Here is a 19613-nt window from a genome sequence, read left to right as displayed (position 1 = left end):
ATCTGCACGATGACCAAGTGTGTGACTGCCTGATGCATCTCTTAATCTGCTGCTCAGTAACCCGTGAACACGCTGTAATTCCAGATGGGCCACCACACCCACACAGCTGAGTGAGGACAGACAGTCGCAGCCCACCTGATGACAACAATGTCATCACCTCTCATTAGCTTGCTGTCAGGACGATCTTGTTACAGTACACTTCCAAAACAAAGGCTGTCTATTCGAAAGCAGGGAAAAAACAACCCAAAACTGCTTATTGTCACAAGAATCAGATGGTGTGTAGAATGTTATGCATGCTTGCAGTTTCTGACATTATTATGTTGCAAAGAAATGCAGAGTTTCATATATTGGATATACTCCACCCTCTCTCTCTCTCACACACACACAACGCACTATTACTTGCTGACAGCTGCTGCACAGGCTAGGTATTATAGGTATTATTCCCATTAACAATGGGGATGTCATCTGATACAGCTGGATGGCTTTGCAAGCACAGAGCCATATCCAGCACAAGCAAACAAGGCTAATACATGTTAGAGCAAACAACTGTTCATACATATAGATAGATAGATAGTCTGTCTAAATCCTCAACCATGTAAGCCACATGATTATTCCTTGCTGATGTACGAGCTAATCCTCCTTGATGTAAGGTGGATGGTGTTCCGGTCTCCTCTGAGACCTGAGTGAGCTCCTTGGACAGTCTGTGTAATTTGTGGCATAGATGCACTGATAAATCATGTCCCAGAGGTTCCCAAACAGAGTGCAGTTTAGCAGTGTAGTTGCCTATTCACAATTATTTTGCTGCCATTTGACCAACAAGTGCAGCTGTAAATAACAGGAGTAGCTGAAAATACTCATCTTTCCAGGCCTAAAAAAGCAGCATCTCATTATCTTCTCTAAATTGTTCACAGGATTACACATCAGGCTTCATCCACTGCTCGATTACTTTATGCATCTTTCCAAATATTAGAGAAATTGAAAAAAAATCCACCTTTCAGAACTAATGAATGTCATAATAAAGAACTGATTCATTTACAATAAGCAAGGCTGTGCCTGCACGTGATAGCAAAAACATTCTGAATATGAGGTTGGCAAACAGTTAAATTCAAGTGTTTTATTCACATTGCTGCCTTATTATAGCTTTTAAATGGAGACTCGGGTTTGATAGGTTGAGCAACAATGTTTTTTTATAGTGGAGGAATTAATCCATTTTTGTGTGCACACTCCTCTACTTTCAGGAAGTCATTGTAATTGGGCAAATTAGCATCACTGTACATAAAATCTTCATTTTAACTTGTCACGAATCCTTTGAGGGCATTGAATCTGCTGACATCACGGAGCAGCGGGGTTTCTCGTTTGTGAGGTTACTGCCATTAGCGTCACGTTCAACAAGTAAAATGCACCAATAGATTGACTCACCTGCTGCACAATATTCCCCCCACAATTTTCAAAAACTCACCGAGTGCCTTTTTCAGCACATTTTGGATCGTTGTCAAAATTATACACTCATCAACATTTCCCACCAGCCAAACTACTCAAACACTGTTACTAGTGAAGTGTCTGTAATTGAACACTTGAATCTTAGCAGAAAATGGCTGTAAGCCTTCAACAACAAACTTTTAACATCTCCAATTGAAGCTGAATTTTATAATCCCATATTAATCATATAAATATAATTTGAATGCATTTCCATTTGTCAGTGGCAACAAGTAATCATATTAACCAACTACAGCCCTTAACCCTGTAATACCATGTGTATTGTATTTGAGCTTGTGTAATGTTTTCACCCACAAAACGTAAAAGAATTGCACATTTTTTTTTGCAATAAATTGCATAAAAACCATTAGGTGCATTGACAACAGTACACATGAAAACTAATGCACCACCACTTTAGCCCTGCATCAGGCGGTGACTGGTCCAGGACGTACCCCGCCTCCGCCCTATTGTAGCTGGGATAGGCTCCAGCCTCTGCTGCAACTCCTCCAGTTTCAAACACATTTAATGACAAAATATTTCAGCGTTCAGGTTTTATTACAACAGCACGTAACCCCAACACTGTATATGAAAACTGGGAGAGAATCTTTCACACGTTAGCTGCTTGATTAGGTCGAGTCCAAGGCACTGACACTGTATGATGACTCAGCACAAGATGGGCTTGAATCAAACACATGAGTAGTTTTGTCTCTGTCATCAAACAGTGACATTACATTCACAGAATACAACAAAACTAGAGGGAAAAAGAAGAACAGAGAAAAAAAAAATAATTCAATGTCCACGTTAACGATCATTTCACTTTAGGTACTTTTCTTTTTACTTTGGAGTCGGTCTTCTTGATCAGTTTGCTCTGAGCTTTTGTTCCTTTCTTCAGCGCTGCGGGTTTGGGGGCTTTCTCCAGCTTCTTCTTTTTGGACGCCTTCTACAAAAAACAGAGGAAACGTTAACGATGCCAAAGAAAAACAAAACCTGAATCATCTGCTGAGGTTCCCTTCAACTCAAACAGCTGTGAAAAGTACTGACCTCCAGTTTAGGCTTTTTGACAGGGGTTTCTATGGGAACCAGCTGTGGGATTTCTTCCTCCTCTTCAGCTGCTGCTTTATTTTTCTTCACCTTCTTCACCTTCCTCTTGCCCTCTGCAGTAGCATCTGCTTGCTCTTTGTCCTCCGTCTTATTTTTCTTTGTGGATGCAGATTCCTGAAATGCACACAAACTTGTTACTTTTCCGAATGTTTCAACAAATGCAGCTTATACAAAAAAAATAATAATACATTTTGAGTGCTAACTTGTACTCACCTTGTCTTTAGGCGTCTGAGCTTGTTTAGACTCCAGGACAGAGAGATGGCCCAAGTCTGAGGTGTAGACAGGCAGAGCCACCGACGTTTGACTCTTAATGTGGATGAGTTTAATCACTGGTCCTTTCTGTAAAACAGCGATCAAATCAGACACGGCAAGAAAAACTTGCATCGATACATAAAAGAACGCTGTGCAACTTTTTGAATTCCAAACTGAAATTGCAAACTCTAAATAGTGTTGGACGATATACTCGATGTATCGTAAGTTTGTCCACGTACCATGGTTAAAATAGCTTTATCGTAACCATCGAGTATAGGTTGCCATGGAAATATTAAGCTGTCTGCACATAATTCACTGAGTTTTTTTTCTCCCACAAGCTGCGAATGCATCATTAATCCCCCCTCCCAACCGGAAAGTTTTCTACCCGGCACACTGCACTGAGCATGCGCGTTTATACACCATCAGAAAGGAGAAATATGGCGACGGCAGGCGATTCAGACTTGGATTTCACGAGGAGGACGTTAAACAAAATGCGGTAATTTGCAAATCATGCCGTTAAACTATTGCTGGAAAAGGTCGAAGAACCACAAAGTTATTCCACCAGCTGAAAAGTGATCCACTGCAAAATGAAAAATGTTTTAAACTCCACGTGTGAACGTCTCCCCGCACACCAAAGAAAACTTTAAATAAACCAGCTGTGACCCGACCTACGACTGCGATCGGCGAGAGAAAAACAGCACGGTAAGTTTAATTCCATGTTATTTTTTATCAAACATAAAGTTATTTTGGTCTGAATCTGTGAGATCTCTACACGTGCCGTTTGCTTGGTTACGTAAAGTCAAGTGAGTTTGTAGCTTCCTTGTTTGTGTTTAGGCACATTTCACGACATTGCGTAACTGCGTTTTTAATAGTTTGCCGTTTTCGCTGTTCGATGGTTGTTGAAATGGTTTATTTGAGCTTTTAGCTGAGATTCGGATGTTTCTGTGGATCCACACACGCTGACTTCACTTAGGCTTAAACTGCAGCTCACTCCCTTTGTCCCCGGTGCTGGGGACACTGAGGCTCAGGACATATTGTGATATTTTATCGCGTATTGCAACATAGCCACAAAATAATCGGAATATTAGATTTTCCTCACATTGCCCAACCCTAACGCTGATCAGTGCCCATTTTGCTGCACAAAAATTGTGCCGTTTGATACCGAGAGGTGCGTTTTCTTCCATACACGAAACAATCAATTAACAACTGACTGCACGAAAGACCCGATCCCACTGAACGCATCATCCATCACGTTTAATCACAGGCAAAATAAAAACTGCTGAAGCCAATGAAACAAATCAGCTGTTATCTACATGCTATTATGACACGTACGACTCAAAACTCTTCATTTCTGCACCGAGACGCTGGATTTTTGTTTTTCTCACCAGTAGACTGGTGCTGGAACCAGTTGTGGGGACTTCCCTCCCACGCTAAAGAGGCAGAGCCTAACTGGGGATTTATGTTGCCATCACTTTGATGCAACTACAAAGCCTTCTAAAACTACTGCGGCTTCAAACTACTGTGATTTGCACATTTCTACACAGCTACTTTTCCTATCAGTGAGAGAATAACAATTACCATCTCAATATCAGGAATATTATTGAGAGCTGGCATAGATCAGCTCAGTCGGGGTGTGATAAGTCTAAAATCTAACAACCAAATGTAAAACAAAAAGTTCTCACCATGCGCAGTTTGGTGACCACTGTTTGCACGGCAGCCTCGATGTTTTCCGTCACCTCGTCTGCAGTCATGCCCGAGTGGGCAACACGTGCCATACTGCAACACAGGCAGAGTGCACGAAAACACAGTGTTACCAAACACACAGATCACAGCAGCAGTATATGAAGCACCAATGTGACTGTTTCTTATTTTTTAACCGAGTAAGATGCTAAACATTGTGTATCAAAGTTGTAGAGACAGGCTCCACAGAAAGAGGAGGTCCATCTGGATTTACTTTGAGTTTCTATAGCACCAGTCTGACCCGTATCGATTACAGAGAATCGACAAGGTTGTACTGAGGTGCAGTTAAGATCATCTGCTACCGAAGAGTTTTTAATAAAGGGGAATTTCTGCACAAAAAGCTGAAACCAGGGACACGTGAATAAATCTCACCAGCAGCAGCCCTTGTTGGTAACCTTCAGGCTGGTCCCCTGGATGACTCTCTCGATGTCTCTGGCCAGATGCTTGCTCTGCAGGTTCACGCACAGCGGCTCTCTGGAAAAGAAAGCAAAAGGGTAAGAATAGAACCGTCGCAGCTACACGACACCTTAAAGTCATTTGCAGCAAAGTATCCAAAACAGAGAAACGTTCAGAGAACACAAGTGGGGGTGAAAAATTGTGGGAATAAGGGGCTTTGCTTTCAATAATGTTTCAAATGACATTAAGCTCTTATCTTCTTTGGATACCTGGGTTTGCTCTTTTCTCCTCTGCTGCTGAATTTTTTTTAATGTGATAGTTTGTATTGCTTTGGCATGTTCTCCCTCCACGCTTCTTAGTGGCTTCTGTGGCTCAATGCTATATTTTCAAATCCAATTTCTTGCATTCATCCTCATACAGAAGCACGAGCAGCTGCATTGCCAAGGGCTCGGAGAATCACCTGCAGTGAGTTTCTGAGGAAGCCGACGCGAAAAGAGAGGCAAGTAACATGATTGGTCAATCTGTTTGTATTGGGGCACTTTTACACTGGTCTATCATCTCGAAATGAGAAAAGACATATGGAGGGCGTTTCTGTCTGTTGGCTGATTTGGAATTAGAGTTTAATGTTACAGTGTTCGCACAGACGCAAGTTTATCTCCCATCTTCCACTGTCTTTTTCCTCCCCAATAGGTGTTTGTTGCTCCAAGACTCGACTGCATGCCAGGATGGCACAGCAAAGAGTGGAGGTGAGCCCACGACTTGCCACGGCCGGCCGTGGCGTTTGGGTACGATGCCACGACTGGCCAGTCTGCCAGAATGTTTGGGTGCGATGCCGCGACTTGCTACGACCTGCCGCGGCGTTTGGGAGTGATGCTGCAGCTTACCACGACTTGCTGCGGTGTTTGGGTGCAATGGTGCGACTGGCTACGACCTGCCGCGGCGTTTGGGAGTGATGTCGCGTTCAGGGGTGAGACTGGGACTTGCCACTGCATTTGAGAGGGATGCTGCAATCTGCCACAGTGTTTGGGAGTGATGCCGTAACTTGCCACGACCTGCCACTGCGTTTGACAGTGATGCCGCAAATTGCCAAGGTCTGCCGTGGCGTTTGGGGGTTATACTGCAATCTGCCACAGTGTTTGGGGGTGAGGCCGCGGTTTGCCAGTCTGCTGCTGCGTTTGGGGGTGATGTCATGACCTGGCATAAACCCATGAAGTAAAAAACCTTGTATATATAGTATAGTTTACAGTCAAACCGTAGTTCTTATTTTTCTAACACACACACTAAACAGGACAAACTGAAAAGCGCTCTCACTTTTTACTTTTGTAGAAATGTTTCCCGAGGTGCGATGGCAGCAGTCGGCGGATGCGGTCATCAGAAATGAACAGGTCAAAGTTTCCCAGCAGGCGGCGCTTGGCTTCGTATGGTTTGTACTCCGTCTTCAGGACCTTATACGGTATGATCTGCCACAGGCAAACACATCCCTGAATGTTTCTTACCACTGACAAGACGGTTTAAAGCAGAAAAATGTACACTCAGGATAGCAAAAAAAACAAAAAACCTTGCCCATGTCTACTTAGGAAAAATTCCCAAAAAGGTGGCAGTTAAGCCCTTCTTCCTTTATACCTACTCTGAGCAGCTTAAGTGGACTTGACTCCTCTTTGCCAGATTTCAATGAGGGTGGGAACATGATCATGGTTAGGATTAGGGTTGTGGGACTATAGTTATGGTTATTGTGTTAGGTGAGTGGTGTGATGTGATGGCTTTTCCATATGCTACTATGACCTCACACCAATATGATTGGTTGCTTGCAATGCTGAACCTGGACCAACATCAGTTTAGAACAGCGTACCTCTGATATGCCTTTGACACCTCTCTCCTGCAGAAGCTTCTTATAAAACCTCTGGGTCTGCTCTGAGGTCATGTTGGGCTCATCTCTGGTGAAGAGGCAAATCTCTTCTGTGTCTGACCGCTGGCCATGGGGCAAGGGACTGCGGATAACAAAAAGAAAACAAAAGAAACACAATGACTCTGGGGGAATGCCATTATCAACGAATTACTTTAAATTTGGAAAACATTTGCTGCGACGGAGGAACTAAAATTCAGTCGCCTGGGCTGCTCACATGCGTATGGTCTGCGCTTCTTTGGGTATCTTCCACAGGGTGAAGAGCAGGCTGATATGCTGAGTCTCATCCAGAAACGGGGCTTCACCACTAGCTTTGTTTTTTAGGAAGGCCTGCAGGGCCTGGACGGCCTTCTTTACCTGTCAGACACATTAAGTTAAGACACCACAATATAAATGAGGCAGCTTAATACCTGAGCTAAAAGTTAGCATTTGCTAACGCCAAACGTGTTAGCATGTTGAAGAAGCTAGTTGGAACCAGCTGGCTCATTAGATACGTGGTAACAAACTTTATTAACAAGCAGCGTAACCCAAACATTCTAAAAACGACTAATTCAAACAAATCTGAAATCACAAATCAATCAAACTTTTACCTGCGATCGGTCCAGTAAAGCTTTCTCTGCCATTCTTCACACGTGGACCCCCGCAAAAAACACCAGGGCGCATGCGTTGAGCGTCATGCTATGACGTAAAATATATGTGTACATAAAATCAATATCGGATTCCACCAACAAAAAGGCTCTCAAAACAATACATATATGTGGATTTTGGGGTGTATTTATATAATCATTATTATTTTTACCCCTGGTTATTTGTATTCATGTTCTATTCTTTTGTATATTTCATCTGTTTATATGTTTTATACTCATTGTTTGTTCAATAAAGTTCCTGTAAAAAACAAAACAAAAAACAAACATCTCACCTATGGAGACAGCTCAGGATGGACTAATCCTGTCTATCCTAATGAAAATCCTAGTCTGTGAAATGCTTCTAAAATATCTGCTGCCCTATTGGCCTTATCTATCTTGAAAAATAAAGTTTTAATGTCAGTGTGAATTTTACATCCAAAAATAAAGGATATATAAAAGTAGCTTTGCCAAAAAAATTTTTTCTCTCTGGCTTAAAATGGAACTGATATCATTCACGGGAAATATGTTCAACAAGTATTTCACAGCTCAGGCCAGCAAATACCGGAAATCCCTTTTTTGCACATCGGTCTTTCTGCTTCCGGATCTGTGACTCGTCACATGACTCTTCTTCCGGCTGAAACGAAGTGCCACCAACTCCAATCAGAGCCATAACAGATGATGACGCTAACGATAAAATGGTGATTCAAAAACTGTAAGGAAAATTATAATATAAATAAAAGCATAAAATATAACAGTAAAATGCAGCACTGTGGCAAATAAGAGATTAGTGCAGAGCAAATCGTTAATCACGTGATTTAGCCAGGTTTTTTTTAAAAAGTCACTTTCCTCACTTGCAAAACTCTGACGTTAAGCTCAACATAGCTCGTTAAGACATTAATCTGGCTTCGTAATATACCTCAGATCTCACTACCACCTGATAAACTTTCCCTTTCTGTTGCTGCTACCATTACTTCACTCTTCTCCACCCTGATATCTTTTTCTCACCTTGAACCCGTCCACCTCCCTGCCCTCACACCTGTCCTGCATCTCTGCCACTTCAGACTTCCTTAATCTACCCTCAAACACTCTGCATAGAACATTTACATATTAAAAACCTAAATTAAAAGTGCATCAAACAGATTTGTAAGGTCATGGGTCTTTTACTGTTAGACATTTGTTATTTGGTTAAATAAGGAACAAATCTAAAAGAAATGTGGTGTATGAGTGCAGTCGTTTAACCTGACAATACATCCCTGCTGTAAACCTGTGGTACAAATCAGACAAATACACCTTTCAGTTACAGCTTGATCTTTTATTTTCCATTTCGATTATGTAACAGCTGTGTGGGTCTGTCCGTGTGAGTGTGTTTATCCTTGGTTCATCAGAGTAGTATGTGAGCTCAGTCCAATTAAACCATCTCATGTGGAGAGAGACCAAACTAAAGACTCTGGCACAGCAATCCTTAAAATCAAATAAAAATGTCCTCTCTGGACTCTAAATCCTGCTCTTGAGATGGGAGAAGCACTTAGCAAATGATAATTATAGACTAACTCTGCTCTTTTTGCAGGATATGAAATCATTCTGGACTTTATTTGTTTTTGTTGTTTTTTTTCCTTCCCCAAACTCAACAACACTGCATCCATCTCCATTCAAAAAACAAATGGCGCGGCCAGCAGACCGTACGGTCAGGCCTGGGAGTACAGAAAGGGGCGGGGCATGTAGCTACATTAGTGGCATAGCTGAGCTCTCAATATGAGAAAGCTGACACACTGGACTTGGTCTCTCATTTCATATGGTTCATCATAAAAACTGATTCAGTCATGTTTTCTTCATTTGACATGATTTTATTCTTCCCTCCTTTTTTGTCGTTGTTCGTCTCTTCAGCATAGTTGTGTGTAAAGAGAGAGTAGCTGTTTGGGTCGGCTCTAGCAGCATTTCTCCTCTGGGAACGAGTGGAAGAACTCCATGCATGCTGCCATTGTTGCATTTAGTCCTTTTCTGGCACCAGCTTCAGCACTTTGCCAATGGCGATTGTTTTGCCTAATAGTATCAAGAGAATTGAGGGACAAAAGGGCGATTCAAAGATGCCTGAAAACAAATCCAGCTAACTTCAAGCCTGCACGGTGTCCTTACCTTCGTCTCTCAGTGTGAATCGCCCCATCTGAGGGAAGTCTTTGAAGGTCTCTAAGCAGATGACTCCTGCTGCCCGGAGCCTGGCGATACAAACCTGGTCCTGCTTCACAAAGCGTGGTCGTGTTTTGCTTTTCTCTCCCGTCTTCTTGTCCACCAGACAGATTAAGGCCTGTGGTGAGAATTGCGCAAGTTTAGCACGAGTAATCAAATAATTAAAGAATGAAATAACCAAATAACTAATATGTAAGCCCAACAGTAACTTACTGTAATTTGCACTTCTTCGATGCAGGTGTGGATGTGAAGGACTGCATTGTAACCAGGACAAATGATGGATTTGTGCTCGATGATGACGATCTAAAAAAAAACCAAAAGAACATTTCAGAGGACTTGAAAACCAGATTGTGTCTTTAGATACTTTGCTGTTAGTAGCCTGTTACAAAAGCACATCATTTGTTTTAATTTCTTGAATATAAGAAAAATAAAGAGTAAAAAACTGAAAAAAAGGCAGTCAACATCCAAAGAGCAGCGTTGATGTCCTTCAAGAAGCCTAGAGAACTATTCCTGAAGATTACTTTAAGAAATTATAAGAAAATTTGCCTTCTTCTGACTCTTTTTTTTTGCCTTATATGCTGTATTTTCCATGTGTGTTTGGAGATGTTTCAATACATACAGTACAGGAAAAGCTGACAAAAGATTCTGCCCGAGAATCCCAGCTGTGCATGAAAACAGCCAAGGAATGACACAATCAACAACAAGCAGGCTTCGCAGTATTCCCAGTGTTTGTTATCTTAACTTCAACCGAGCCACGGGGGGGTCCCAAGCCCGGATGAAATGCATCTTTGATCTTTTCCAGATCAAAAATGCAGATAATCAACAACTAAAAGTGAGACCCGAGTCTCACTAGAGACTACTAAATGGGAAAATCATTTTTTGCATGTTAACAATCTCTTGAAGCTTTGAAATTTTAGGAAACATTTGGTAAAAAAATGAATGTTTTGGACTACAGGTGGGTTTTTGCATGCTGCGTCACATATTCTCTTATAATACCAGAAAAGATCCTTTGAACCTTGTGACCCCTTAATATAAAGAGGTGTGTATACTACGATGTTTAAATGGATGTCTTGCCTAAGCTTATTTTCAGACCTGAAGGTAAGCATTTCACAAAGAAAAGTACAGATTATCAACACATAAGTAACTATTTGTCTGGCAAAAGTCTTACTTTATAAGCCTGTGTCTGCTCAACTTGTCCAAAGCAAGCTCCATCAGACAACTCTGCAATTAACACAGGCTTGAAAAATGTGTCTCCAAAGCTCTTATGGAGAAATGCCTCATCTTTGATAATTACTTCTGCTGGTCTGTGTAGACCTGCTGTGAACACATGATCATCAACCAGAGTGGCGACTGCTTTCTAACATAGCCAACCTGCAAAAGGATGCATTTAGTTTTGTTTTTAATATGAGACACAGCAGAGACACGGGAGCGGATTCATTACAGGAGCCTGTGGTGAGGAGTTTATTTGCTGGCATTAAATTAAATAAATGGCATCACCTGTGGTTACCTCACCCCCTTTCATCCCCCCAACTTCTCCCCACAGTTAACGACTGTCAAAGTCAGGAGTTAGAAGCCAGCATGCAGTAATTATCCAGTCTTTACCTGCGCATCAAAGGTGCGCCCAGAGTGGCAGAGGTTGTCGGGGCTGCAGAGGATAAAACCAGGAAGGATCTCTTCCTCCTCTATGCCCTTCAGCCGCAACTTCAGGTTCTCCCCAGGACTTGCGTCGTCCGTCTCCACATCGTCACTCAGCAGGCTCAAAACCTCCACCGTGTGCTGCAACACACACATGCATACAGCTACACGTGAAGTGAGGAAAGACTATTTCTGCATTGATGCAGAAATATATATGACTGGCAATGAAAATGAAACTGAGTATTTGTGGTTACAGGATCCTCTTTCAATCAAGAAGAGGACTCACCCTGTTTGGCATCATGACCAGCTGCTGGGCTTTACTAATGGATCCAGATTCCAGCTTTCCAAGGATAACAGTACCCATATCCTACAAACAAGGAAACCCACAGTTAGAGGCAATATTCAAGTAAATGCACTATACTTTGCTAACCGCTAATACACCCATGTGTCCAAATAACATCTGCCATATAGATAATTTTACACTGGTGGAATGTCATATCAAATATGGTCAAAGTTTCTTTGCTGTTTGCAAATAATCCCTGTGAGCACAGAAGCTTCGCCCCCCTTCTGTCCAAATCTCCTGTTTACGAGGAGCAGCCAATCACAGGAAAGTTGGCTTAAAGGGAAGGTGGGTGAACTGAAGGAATGCACCATAGCTCAGAACAAGATTATAATAAGGATTATCTTGAACTTTGAATCATGCAAAGCTACTCTAGTAGAGTCCAAAAATAAAAATATACAGTTCAAATATATAAGTTCACTTTAAACAGTCAGTAAATCCATTCTGACTGTGGTGGGTGTGGCTCAGGAGGTAGAGTGGAAGGTCAGAGGACTGTTTCTCCAGCGACTCAAGTCTGCATGTCAGACTATGGTTGGGGAAAGATACTGGGCCAGAGTTACCCCCGACACATGTGTGAGTGCAGGAATGTTAAACAAACCCTTAGGTACAAACAAAAGTGCTATATAAATGTGTAAGTGCCAGTCCATATCCCATTTACTTTAGTCTTAAATACTGCATTTCCTCATACTTTCAATAAGCACATAGTTCTAATGCAAGCCTTAGAAAAACATGGACTCTTGGAAGAAGCAGCTTGCTGTATAAGATATGATACTTTTCTTTTGGCAGTAAAAAAATGAAATAATGATCATGACTGTGAGCTTTCAGACACCACCAAAATAATGCACAGTGTTTTCTCCACAGCTGAAAGGTTGCTGTATCAAAGTCCTGGCAGTCTCGGTGACCATTAGTATGCAGCATCCAGTTGACTGAACCATAATCCCATTACTTCAGGAGAACATCAATTGAGGCTACTTAGTCATATAACTGCTACATAAGGCTCTTATGCAATCGCTGGGAGAGAAAGACAACAGGATAAAGACAGATGATGACATATGAAGAAAGGAAGAAGAGCCGATGGTCAATTTTTGTTTCAAAATAATTCAATTCCAACAACGCTTACAGTGTGTGATGAACTGCTTCCAACATCTAAACCAAGCTGAGCGCCAAGGAGCTCAATTATCTCAAAGAGGAATGGCTGTGCGGAGGCCACAGTGTGTGTGTGTGTGGCTCATTGTGTGACTGTCTGTGTGTTCTGGGAAAAAAACTCAAGAGGAAGCAAAATGACAAACTGACAAGAGAGCGAAAAAGGATTTTGGCAAAGTGAGCACGAACCAAAAGAAATTTTACACCCACTCATCCTCTGAGAGCGGAGCTGTGCAGAACACAAGCTGCCAATGGTTTTGGTTTTCTTCTTACAGGAAATGAGGATCAAAAGCTTCCAGTTGCTCACCTTGTATTTGTCTACGATAGGTAGTCTGACAGGCCCGTCGCTTGATCTGGTGAAGTTTGGCAAACTGTCCAGGTGGGCAATAAATGGCAAACCCCTGTTAGAAAAAGAAATAAGCAAAACAAAAGTAAACAGTAAAGGTTTTTATTGTAGTCAGCATTTGCTTCACACAAATCAATGCACAAAAAAAACAAACAACACTACAGAAAACAGAACAAATCTGTGCAGTCTTATTTCTCTATGACTTATGAGTTCTGTAAAGCAAAAAGTCAAAGAAACACCGCACACACCGGCTTCCTTCATTATAAATGCTATTATAAATACCTCCATCTTTTCATTATTACCCATCATTTATGCATACTGTTACAATTACAGATAGTCAAACACAGCCAAAGCTAGCATATAAATGTGACTTTAATGCTCCGGCTTCAGACCTTTTTTTCCACTTTTTTCCGATTTGCATATTATGAAGTGTGCATGTAGAAAGCAACACATTTGAAATGTTCCCCAATTTATCGCAGTTAACTGCCACGTTATCAAAAACACATTGCATCCAATTGCCAACTTGACCGCCCATTCAATGGCAAACTGATAGCAGACGTTTTATCGCCGTCTTGAAGCGCCAGTCTCTTTAAAGATGGCAGCTGAACACAGGTGGTTGCAAACCTGGTCCCTGTCTTTGAAGCAACCATTTCAAAGGCAACAACATCCCAGATTCACTGCACACTTTTGTAATAATGTTGTTTATGCTGCAGTGCCCAACCTCTGTAGAGGGCCAAATGGAGAAGAAATTTAAATGGAGAGGTTATGAAGCGCTAACGCAGCGTGCTTCAAAGAGTTCATTAACTAAGTGGCTGCCTCAAGGCCTAGGGTAAAATACATAAGTCTGATTTTAAACTACTTTGACAGATTACAACAGAGAACTGTGGAGTTTGAACTCAGCATAATAGATCACCTCCTTTAATTCAAACAAATTGTCTTTTTGGCCTCAGAATTTTGATCCTCTGATTCTCCCAAAGTCACCAGAGGCTGAAGGAGTGTGAGCTGAACACTACATATTGATTCTTTCTTCACACATAATTATCAACTTATGCAGCAAAGCAACTATCCTATCACCCCAGCTAAGCTTTAACATGGCCATTATGATCACTGTGTACTTCAGAATCACTGTTATTATTGTTATTTATAGATTATTATACTGTAAGAGATGATTAAGGCAGTGACCAGTTGGATGACGGGGACTAATTAGTATATTTATGTGCTTAAAGTCAGTAAGGTTGACACAGTGTTGTGGTTTTTTTGGTACTGACCCTTCTCTCTGGTGAGGTCTCACTTTATCTTATAAAGGTTCAAGCCTGGTGATGCCGTTCAGAGCACAATGACCTAACTGTGTTCTGTTTGTCTTGTGTTCTCGCGCTGTGAAGGCTTTCAAGGGCAGCCTGTCTGCTTGTTGACAGTGCAGGACGTCACCATGTGTCTTTACATCCAGAGGGGTATAATGAAAACTCTCTACTCTACACAGTAATATAATAATATAACCTGAAGTGTTGACAGAACACCTAGTGCCCCTCTAGTTGTTGCTCATCATAATCATTCATATGGTCAGCACCATAATTACAAAGAATCAAAGAATCCTCCTCACTCGACAGCTCATTTATTCATTTTTTTAATTCACTCACATATTTAAATTACCGTATTTCCCGGACTACAAAGCGCACCTGAATATTAGCCGCACAAGCTAAAATCAGGGGAAAATCCTGTTTTGTACATACATTAGCCGCACCTGACTAAAAGCCGCAGGTGTTTCAATGTTGACTTATCATATGTAAGAGAATATGCACAAAGCGAATTGTCAGGAAAGAGATGGCTGTTTGGAGACACATCTCTTTTATTAATATTTTGAAAAACAAGTTATGGGTACATATTTGCACAACTTTTTAGGTATATGTACAAGTAGCGGTAATTACAAGTACGAAACATGTGCTGTGCTTCAAAAACGAGTAACAAATGTAGTACATAACAATAACCTACAGCACACCAGAAAAATAGATTCAGACTACCTTTTAGGCTCAGGTGGATGGATGGATGTTTTCACACTTTTCCACGCTGTCAGATTCCACCGGTGGAGTTGAGCATAACTTGCTTGCCGCACACCATCCACGACTCCCGCTGAACGTGTAGCGCTACTTTGAAGTTTGTTTTTCGAGCTACTTGTACGGCACTATGTTGTCTGGCGGATGGACACGTGACCAACACACCACTCTTGAACCCCGATACTGTGTGTCTGATCACATGCCCTTCCGCCAGGCAACGTAGTGCCGTACAACAGCGGAACAAACAAAACAAATCGTCTTACGATATGACAAAAATCAGGGACAATCCATAGAAAAGCCGCACCTGACTAAAAGCCGCAGGGTTCAAAGCTTGTGTAAAAAGTAGCGGCTTATAGCCCGACAATTACGGTAGTACCCTTAACTTTATTTTTTCTTAAAAAGCCACGTGTTTAAATATTCATTCTTTCTTTCTTCCCCTTTTATCACTCCAAACATAACATTTATTCACAGGCTTTGTGTCAGCTACTAATCTGCATATCTGTGTAATCTATCCCTTTGTTGTCTTTCTCTTTGATTTGTCTTCCTGCAAAGCACTTAGCGTGCATTTTAAATAAACTCTCGCACGCAAATAATAGGCCGAGCCGGGCACTCATCATTTTGTACTCGTCATAGAGCAGGAAATACAGACTGCAAGAACTATATTTGAATTCGCTGAAATATAAATAAGCGTGACATACTCAGAAAGAGCTCACGCGTTCAACGCCTGATGACTTCAGGGGCCATTCAGAGAGCTGACTTACGTGTACCAGGGGCATTCGGATACAGGGTCCTTGAGGTTGGCACCTGTGAGTCCAGAGCAAGGCATAAAGTGGATGTCCTTCTTAGGGTTGAAGCCCACCTTCTTTAGAAATGGCACCAGCTTCTCCTTACACTCCTCATACCTGCGAGAAGAAAACAAAAAAATTATTAAAATATTTCTTAACATTGTGTTTGACATAAATATCACACTGGAATCATTAATGAACAAATAAAACAAATAAAATCAGTCACTTAACCACAACTGGTGATGCTTTAAATGCCAAAATTAATACTAACACTTTCCTGGAGATACTGCATGTTTTTCTTTTTTAAATAAAGTCCGAAATAAACATTAAAATTCCCAAATTATCCATTTTAAATCACCTTTCTAGGCTCCAGTTGACAGTGGGGTCATCCATCTTGTTGATGAGGACAATGAGATGTTTAACTCCTGCCGTTTTAGCCAGCATGGCATGCTCCCGCGTCTGCCCACCCTTTTCGAATCCCGTCTCAAACTCGCCCTTTCTTGCCGAAATCACCTGGCAAAAACCAATAAGGCAAGAGAGAAATATTTAGAGAGCGCCTTTTATATTAAATCAACCCGTGAAAGAACCGGGTGATATGTTTCTGAGGTTCAGGGATAAAGATCTGTCTCACCAGGACTGCTAGGTCAGCTTGTGACGCCCCACCGATCATGTTGGGGACAAAGCTCTTGTGTCCGGGGGCATCGAGGATGGTGAAGTGTTTTTTCTCCGTCTCGAAGTAAGCTCTTCCAACCTCGACCGTCTTCCCTTTGTCTCTCTCCTCCTGATTTGTATCCAGAGCCCACGACAGGTACCTGCAACAACCGCGCTCGTGCATTCATTTATGTTTTACAAAAAGGTGCGTACGGCACAAAGAAGGTAAATGCCGTCAAAACACGACGCCCCTCACCATGTCTCCCTGTTTTTTTCTTTCGCTTCTCTTTCATATTTCTCCAGGGTTCGTTTGTCCACCATTCCAGTTAAGTACCTTTCAATGAGGGCACAAAGGGAGGAAACGTTAACAAAACGTGCAGCCCAGCGCACGTCCGAGACAGCCACAGGCTTCGGCTGTTGTAACAGATGATTCAACTCTGTGTTTTTATTCTCCTGTATCGCTAGTTGAGCTAAAAACAACTCCATAAAGAAACGAATCAAAAACAACACAAAACATTTAAAAATAAATGGATCACTCACATGATCTGTCCTCCGATCGTCGATTTCCCGGCATCTGGCAAGTACAACCAATTTTTTAGTGAACATAACTTTGCATAAACAGCCTTAGATGAAACACAACCGAATGCAACGCACCAACATGACCAATGAAGACCACGTTAACGTGTTCTTTCTTAGGAGCGTCTGGTGGCGCCGGAGCCACTTTGGGCAGGGGCATCTCCTCCTCTTCCTCCTCCATCATCTCCTCGTCCTCTTTCCCTGCTGCGCCTCCCTCCTCCGCGCAGGTCTCCCCAGACCCCAGATCCTCCTGTCCGCCACCTCCTTCGTCTCCCCCGGGCTCCTCCTTCTGCTCCCACGTCTCTTCCTCTGTGGGCATGTCTGCCTCTGTGCTTCCATTCTCCACTGGAGCTGGAAGCACACATTTTGCACATTTCTAGTTATCTAACTCCGCTGTAATAACCGGCATCGCACCGACAACTTGGGGGCTGCTTTTCATTTGCTGGGAGGAACTTTAAAGACGCTGTATGATAGGAATAAAATCAAAAGTGACAACTGACTTATTGCAGATCCTGGGCTTCAGTCAAGCTGATGTACATCTTGCCAGATCTTTTAGCAAACTTAAATCTTTTCAAGCACATTTGCACAAAGATTTCAATCAAACAACTTCAAAGACAGGCCTCACCTCCATTTATCTACATCTCCTGCATAGTCTATTGCTTTAATTCAGCATGCTTTGTAATATGTGCTGCAGGACTTTCTAAATAACCTAAAAAGCACCCTATTGCTACATATCCGTGGTCTGCCCACTTTATAAAGACAAAATCAATGCAATGTTCTGCAACGCAAGCGCGTCAAAAATAAATAAATCAGGAGCAAGAGGACGCTGAAAATGTGCTGTGCCTTGCAGAAGAAGAAGCATCTTCCCTTGGCAACACACAAATAAGCCTCCAGTTTCCGTCACTATGAAATTATGCGGCCCAGCAGTTGAGTACAATGTCTATTTTCTTCTCCACGCCCTTCATTTATAATCAGCTGACTTTGTAGGCTGTCTCGTCAAGCTGTACTTATATTTTGAGACATGTTCGGGGACATCTGAAGGAACAAATGTTGCAGCAACCATCTCCATGAATGTGTCTGCAGGCAATGGGACTAAGGGAGGTGACTGCAGAGCTCGCTCACTTATCTGTCCTTATGTACACTACACGGTCATCTGGTTTTGTGTCCCTGCCTCAGCCACTCTTTGAAAAGCAAAAATGAGTTCCCCATAACTCAAGCAGAGGTGTATGACATCCGGGCAAAAGGCCAAATATGAGGGAAATAAAGCCTCACCAGAACAAAGTTAATATGTTCCTGGTGTAACCAAACACAGTGCACTGACACAGAGCAGGCCGGGGCCTTGGACGGGCAGCTCTTGACACATACGAATCACGGCATGTGCCAGTAGGAGATCTATTTTGGGCAGGAGCGAGTGAGGTTGCACCACATTCTACCTAGGCCCATGCACGTGGGTTTCTACCAATGACAGAAAACCAAATATGGCTCAGTAACTACTTACAAGTAGTGAGCATCCAAGCTTTAAAAACTGCATGAGGTCTGGTGTGATACTTATAACGTGGATGTTAAATCTTGCACACCTGAGCCTGTATCTACCCCCTGAAGCCTGAGCTAGAGCTGTAACTTAACCAAGTGAACATGCAGTGCACTGGAGTACACTGTGGATGCGTACCGACTGTTTCTGACACCTCCATACTGGCAGCTGGATCAGGGGTACCTTAAAGATAAGAAAACAAAAAATACTTTCGTAACTACTCATTAGAAAAGATTGCCCGCGGCTCACATATTCGTTACTACTACGTCATGAATCAGCTATTGCACCACAGCCGCACTTGTGCCGACTTGTTGATGAGTTAGAGGGTATGCTGTGCTGTTCAGCACAGCGAGTTACACACAGGAAGGCTAACTTAGCTGGACTAGCAAGCAAGCTAGCAAGTTAAGCTAACTTCCAGCCAGCTGTCTGGAATTTAACCTACCATCTGAAGCCGGCATTTCCACAGCGCTGGCTTGAAGGAAGCTTGGTACAAACACCGGGGCGTTAACGTTGGGGACAAACGGCTTGGCGTTGACGTTAAGGGCGGCGAAGGCGGTTGGGAGTCCCGCCGCGGCAGCAGGGGCCTCGGCATCCTCTTCCAGCTCCCACGAATCCGGGGCTGTGTCTCTCGTGTCCATCGCTGCTTTTTCCAGAGTTGACAGGCTTCCCACCACCGGGCAAGGCGAATGATTTTTGTGGTTCCGTTTATACGGGTTTAGTTGCTGGTGTGTTTTAGACTCTTAGCAGCACGCTCGGTGAAGTTCCCATTGCTTTGTTAAGCCTTGCCTTGACAAGCATATGGATCCCGTAGCTGACGAGAAGTGGTGCACGGCAGCTGCACGTCCCTCGCACACCGCCAGAGGGCAGCACCGGACAC

The 19613-nt window shown here is 42.6% G+C and overlaps 2 protein-coding genes and 1 non-coding gene across 6 annotated transcripts; all 3 read right to left on the bottom strand.

Moving 5' to 3' along the window:
• Positions 1-2012: 2012 nt before the first annotated feature.
• Positions 2013-8075, bottom strand: rsl1d1 (ribosomal L1 domain containing 1). 3 transcript variants are annotated; one of them, XM_085415881.1, is made up of 10 exons: positions 8057-8075; positions 7459-7546; positions 7086-7225; positions 6815-6953; positions 6277-6425; positions 4942-5043; positions 4512-4605; positions 2791-2916; positions 2518-2691; positions 2013-2416 (listed from the first exon to the last, which is right to left on the bottom strand). In XM_085415881.1, the coding sequence occupies exons 2-10, from the start codon at positions 7489-7491 to the stop codon at positions 2285-2287; spliced, it is 1089 nt and encodes a 362-aa protein (XP_085272007.1). In that variant the 5' UTR covers positions 7492-7546; positions 8057-8075; the 3' UTR covers positions 2013-2284. The 3 variants fall into 3 exon arrangements, with proteins under 3 accessions (XP_085272007.1, XP_085272009.1, XP_085272008.1); XM_085415883.1 differs by having other exon boundaries at positions 2013-2413; XM_085415882.1 differs by lacking the exon at positions 8057-8075 and having other exon boundaries at positions 7459-7565.
• Positions 4725-4852, bottom strand: LOC146663231 (small nucleolar RNA SNORA55). Its single transcript, XR_014913121.1, has one exon. It is a non-coding gene; the product is annotated as a small nucleolar RNA SNORA55 (small nucleolar RNA).
• Positions 8076-8791: 716 nt separating the features above from the next.
• On the bottom strand, positions 8792-19594 carry gspt1 (G1 to S phase transition 1). Of its 2 annotated transcripts, XM_085415879.1 has the most exons (14): positions 19179-19593; positions 18875-18919; positions 17284-17556; positions 17170-17203; positions 16886-16963; positions 16610-16790; positions 16337-16491; positions 15955-16095; positions 13104-13197; positions 11600-11680; positions 11281-11454; positions 9892-9981; positions 9628-9796; positions 8792-9534 (listed from the first exon to the last, which is right to left on the bottom strand). In XM_085415879.1, exons 1-14 carry the CDS (start codon positions 19372-19374, stop codon positions 9482-9484), a joined length of 1764 nt encoding a protein of 587 aa, XP_085272005.1. In that variant the 5' UTR covers positions 19375-19593; the 3' UTR covers positions 8792-9481. The 2 variants fall into 2 exon arrangements, with proteins under 2 accessions (XP_085272005.1, XP_085272006.1); XM_085415880.1 differs by lacking the exon at positions 18875-18919 and having other exon boundaries at positions 19179-19594.
• Between the last annotated feature and the right edge of the window lie 19 nt (positions 19595-19613).

The sequence above is a fragment of the Rhamphochromis longiceps genome, linkage group LG8, assembly GCF_057381845.1.
Source record: "Rhamphochromis longiceps isolate RC_006_pf linkage group LG8, R_longiceps_female_GT1.1, whole genome shotgun sequence".
NCBI classification, from domain to species: Eukaryota; Metazoa; Chordata; class Actinopteri; order Cichliformes; family Cichlidae; genus Rhamphochromis; species Rhamphochromis longiceps.
The sequence above is the reverse complement of the archived record's forward strand: the minus strand, read 5'-3'. Positions and strand labels throughout refer to the sequence as shown.

Bases quoted from the DNA above. Each gene is read 5' to 3' on its own strand.
- rsl1d1 (XM_085415881.1), bottom strand. From the start codon at position 7,491: ATGGCAGAGAAAGCTTTACTGGACCGATCGCAG. The intron at 2,692-2,790 runs GTGAGTACAAGT...TGTGCATTTCAG, and splicing joins CTCAGACGCCTAAAGACAAG to GAATCTGCATCCACAAAGAA. The intron at 2,417-2,517 runs GTCAGTACTTTT...TGTTTTTTGTAG, and splicing joins TCAAAAAGCCTAAACTGGAG to AAGGCGTCCAAAAAGAAGAA.
- gspt1 (XM_085415879.1), bottom strand. From the start codon at position 19,374: ATGGACACGAGAGACACAGCCCCGGATTCGTGGGAGCTGGAAGAGGAT. The intron at 16,964-17,169 runs GTGAGTGATCCA...CCTCATTGAAAG, and splicing joins ACGATCGGAGGACAGATCAT to GTACTTAACTGGAATGGTGG. The intron at 16,791-16,885 runs GTGAGGGGCGTC...CGGTTGTTGCAG, and splicing joins GAAAAAAACAGGGAGACATG to GTACCTGTCGTGGGCTCTGG.